The sequence below is a fragment of the Desarmillaria tabescens genome (assembly GCF_030435595.1).
Source record: "Desarmillaria tabescens strain CCBAS 213 chromosome Unknown EV420scaffold_39, whole genome shotgun sequence".
Taxonomy (NCBI): domain Eukaryota; kingdom Fungi; phylum Basidiomycota; class Agaricomycetes; order Agaricales; family Physalacriaceae; genus Desarmillaria; species Desarmillaria tabescens.
Window position 1 is genome coordinate 184761 of NW_026848338.1, and position 4868 is coordinate 189628.

Genomic DNA, 4868 nt, shown 5'->3' on the forward strand with positions numbered 1-4868 from the left:
TCACCGAAGTGCGAGTGACGATCTTGAGTTGATCTAAGTCGATAAGAGTTAGTGGCTAACAAAGCCTTACTTTCTCAGATGATATGATTTGTACCATAGCACCATCAGCAATAACAGTACAGATGATACCCGTAACTCCCCCAATTATCTGGTCGACATTCCGCTGGCTATTGAGGTCTGAAAGTCCCCGATACTCAGCCAGGTAACTTTGACCGTTATCGATGAATCTGAAGCAGATAAAAACCCAGGTGAATGAAAAAGCGATCGTAGACAGGACATAAAGTACAATGATAGCTAGGACCATCAGATTTCTACATGTGCCGTTTTGAGTTTTGCTTGAAACTGTAGAGATTCATATAGCCATTCCAGGCATAGTGGAAGCATACTAACAGATATTCCACAAGGTGACAATGAAGACACATGTATATATCCCTAAGTTTCATGTCAATCCAGGTCTAAGAGGACACATAACATTTGTGAACATACCATGCATGAGGGCATAGACTATTATCTGATTGAAGTCAATGTCAATAATTGTAAATACAATGCTGGATTCTTTGCCAGTAAGGCCTGGGGTTGCAGATGCAAATGTCATTGTGAGGTGCTATGAGCTGGGGACAGAAAATGCAAAAGGACCAATCACTCGACACCCTTATATAGTCTGTTTCAAGATTATGCATGTTCATCATCGCAAACAGCACCCACAATCAAGGATTCAAGGCAGTTCAGCAATATAGAAAGTTCACGAGAATGGTGCCCAGTATCCAACACATTTCTTGACCCATCTTTCAGCAGTCGTCAAGTCGTCAATCCAGGGGGCCAATGAACGCCTGAAATAGAATCAGAAGTGGTAGTCCCTGTGAGAAATTTGGTGCAGATTAGGCCAATCAGGTAACCAATGGTATGCGAACCTACTGTAGCACAAAGAACAATTACAGCGCAAAGAACAGAAGAACGGATTTCTAGCTGATCAGGTGCTAGGAGCCATGATTTTGGGTATTGGAATTACTATCTGTAGCACAGACCTGAGCCTTGTGATTGATAAATGTTCAAGATGCCTTGCCATGTAGTGATAATCATCAAGGAGAGTTCAGTGGAATTATTCTAATCATAGTACTCCAGGAGAGACCAAAGCACGAAGCACCACTATGTTAGTAAAGATGATACTTGAAGAAACCGATATGCTTTGAGGTAGAATCACTGCTCGCCAGGTTGTTATTGAGGGAGAAGGAATTTTACGGAGTCAGATCAGGTCTCACATGGCTGTTCAATTTAAACTGTGCTTGTTGGAAGTGGTCCGAAGTGACTTTATGATGACATTTTAGTGGTCTACGTGCATACCAGAGTATGAATATAGATTTAAAAGAAAAGAAATTTTAGCCAGGAAAGTAAAATAAATTTTAGTCATCTTTTCAAGATCTTTTGTGGTAGCATCTACAGGGAGATCGGAGACTAGGAACAGGCCTACTGAAATTGATGAAAAAGCGCAGAAAATGGTAGAAGGATTGAAGCAGTTTTTAATACCGGGTCTCATGCACTCTCCGACTTTGCTTCTGGCATATTTTCCCCATCTGAATCAGTGTTAGTGTTAACAACCAACTCGAATCGACTTAGATCAAACCAGGATCACTACTCGCACTTCGGTAGTTGATACACTGGTAGGTCAAAGGCGAAAAGACAAGTCAACTGTGAACGAGATAGACGCGAAACAAGGAGTTCGATGATGGGTAGATTAAACCTTAGCCGAAGCTGGGGTTTAGGCCAGCTGAGGCACTACTTAAATACACGATGACTAGACTAAAAATAGTACTGTGAGAATCGTCCGGTAGGAATCGCATCATAGAATAAGCATGAATGCGTAAGAAAAGAAAAGAAATGAATAAACCGTAACATTACCCCCTCTTCAAGACTCGTTCGTCCCGAATGAGCTTGAACTCTCCTCCTGCATTGTGGAGTCTGTGTAGTAGGCGACGGAGTCGTCGTCGTCCTCTTGGTCACTATCCCAATCCCAATTTTCGTGGATTCGTTGGAGGTTTTCCAAGTTGATCTCGGATTCATCGTCATCAGCCTCGAGCTCGTATGTGGTTGTGGATTGAGCAGAGGATGGAGAGGCATAAGAGTCTTGTTGGGTGTTGCTGTTATACGACAACCCATCCTCGGCCCTTGCTACCTTTCCATTTATTCGTCGTATCCTCGCTTCGTATTTGTTTACTAACTCTTCCGCATTGGCCATGTTTGATCGTTTTACCCAAGAGTTTTCCTCCTTCGGATAACCTTTCCATTTAACAAGGTACTCGGTTATGGTTCGATGCTTGGCCCCCCGTCCGACGATTTTGTCTCGCTGTTCCACAATTTCTTCGATCTCGTATTCTTCTTCGTCGTCAATCAATTCTGGGGGTGGTCTTTCGGGACGCAGTTGATTAGGGAACGCGGGGGCGACGTATGGAGTTAAGGGGGATTTGTTGAAACAATTATGGATCTTCCAGCCCACCGGCAATTTCAATTCGTATGCTGAAGCCCCCTTTTTGGCCGTAATAGCGAAGGGGCCTACTCGACGGTCCCTGAGCTTTTTTGTAGGGCGAGGGAGGTGAAGATTGGTTGTGTCCAGCCACACTTTGTCGCCGACCTCGTACATTACAGCCGCATCCTTGTGCTTATCGTAAGCCTTCTTCATCGACTCCGCTGCCTTTTCTAAAGATTTTCTCACCTCGCTCTGCACCTTCTCTATTTCCGCCACTAGCTTCTCTGCCGCTGGGACAGTGGTTGCCATTCGGGGCTTGGTGATAACCTCTCCGTCCCTCCCAAATATTACCTTGTAGGGGGAATATCCCGTCGCGGAGTGCTGGCGGTTGTTATGCGTGAATGCAGCCAACGGTAGCCAATCACTCCAATCATCTTGCCGGTCATTGACGAACATCTTTAGGTATTTCTCAATCTCCTGGTTGATCCTCTCGGTCTGCCCATCCGTTTGCGGGTGATAGGCTGTAGAGGGGTTCCCTTCAACATGAAGGAGTCGATAGAACTCTTTCATGAACTTGGAGACAAATACCGATCCTCGGTCGGAGATCACCTTCTCGGGCATCACACCATAGGGTACGTAGATGTGATCCCTCAGGATTTTAGCAAACCCTAGAGATGTGAGCTCTTCTGTGCAGGAAACGGGAATAATGGCTTTCGAGAAGCGATCGACGATGACTAGGATGGAGTCGAATCCTTTAGAATTCGGGAGCTTAGTGATCATATCGACTGAAATGTGGGTCCAAGGCCGCAGAGGGACCTCGTTGGGGTGGAGAGGGGCTTTCCTCGGTCGACGGTCTGCCTTAGTTCGCTGGCAGACGTCGCAACCCTTTACGTAGGCTTCCACATCTCGGCGCATGCGGGGCCACCAATAATCGCGTAGTATCAACTCCTTCGTTTTTTCAATCCCCGGATGTCCGGCAGTGATGTGGTCATGTTTGAGGGCTATGATTCGGCCTCTAAGTTCACGGCTTTGGGGCACGTAAATCCGCCCGTCGTACCATAATAGATCTTGGTCATGCGAGACCCCTTTTTCATGGTTAAGAGAGTCGGAGATCCCTCGATCCCAACGACGGGGGTCGTGCGTAGCCACTTTGATTCCTTCATGGAGCTCCTCAGCCGTGGGCATAATTAAAGCCCTGAAGTGTTCAGCCTTGAGGACCACCACATCCCAGTTATCCTCCTTCCCCTGATCATGGTCCGCCCGTCGCGACAGTAGGTCCGCCTTGCGGTTCTGCGCTCCAGGCTTGTGGTGCAGGGTGAACTGGTATTCCGCCAATTCCATCACCCATTGGGCTTGTTGTCGATTAAGCTTCTGGGGCTTGCGGAAGTACTGGAGGTTGGAATGATCCATCCAGATCTCAAAGTCCTCTTTCGCCCCCATGAGATATTGACGCCACTCCTCGAGGGCGATCATTATGACCAGGAGTTCCTTGTCATAGATCTCGTAGTTGCACTCCGTGACTGACAAGGCTTTGGAGAGGAAGGCCACTGGCCGCCACTTCGCGTCCTGCCACTGGGATAGTACAGCCCCTATCGCTCCTTCACTCGAGTCTGCCTCTACTTGAAATCGCCCTTCATCTAATGGGATGGCTAGCACTACGTCCTCCCGGAATAGCTCCTTGAGCTTTTCGAATGCCCCCTGTTGAGCCTCCCCCCACTTCCACTCCTGCTTACCGGTGAGGGAAGTCAACGGCTTGACGTGTTTACTGTAGTCTCGGATAAACCGTCGATAGAAGTTACAGAATCCGAGGAAGGATTGCAACTCTTGCTTCCTTCAGGGAACCGGCCAGTCCAGGAGGCCTGCGATTTTGACGGGATCCATGCGAATTTTCCCCTCGCTAATAATCACTCCCAGGTACTCAGTCTCTTCCACCTCGAATTCGCATTTCTCTGCCTTGAGGAACAGTTTGTTCTCTCGCAAGATCTGGAGTACTTTCCACACAATCCGCTTATGTTCAGCCTTGGTTTTGGATGCTATGAGTATGTCATCTAGGTATACCGACACCTCCCCCGCCGCTATGAGGTCTTTGAAGATGTCATTCATCATCCATTGGAAGGTGGCGGGAGAGTTGGTGAGTCCAAAGAACATTACTAAGGGTTCATAGAGCCCACGATTGGTTCGGAACGCTGCCTTCCACTTGTCCCCCTGCTTGATCCTCACATTATTATACCCCCAACGCACGTCCAGCTTGGTGAAGTATTTGGCCTTCTTCAGCCGGTCCATCAATTCTCCAATGAGCGGCAACAGATAGCGGTTTTTGATGGTCATTTCGTTAAGTTTCCGATAGTCCTGTACCAGGCGAAGCTTCCCGTCTTTCTTTTTGACGAAGAAGAAGGGTGAAGCCATG

The 4868-nt window shown here is 47.5% G+C and overlaps 1 protein-coding gene across 1 annotated transcript; it reads right to left on the reverse strand.

Moving 5' to 3' along the window:
* EV420DRAFT_1483253 (uncharacterized protein) lies at window positions 1–595 on the reverse strand (the record flags this gene model as incomplete). Its single annotated transcript, XM_060469952.1, has 4 exons — window positions 1–33; window positions 71–227; window positions 316–385; window positions 487–595. The coding sequence occupies 4 exons, from the start codon at window positions 593–595 to the stop codon at window positions 1–3; spliced, it is 369 nt and encodes a 122-aa protein (XP_060326774.1).
* Window positions 596–4868: the final 4273 nt, after the last annotated feature.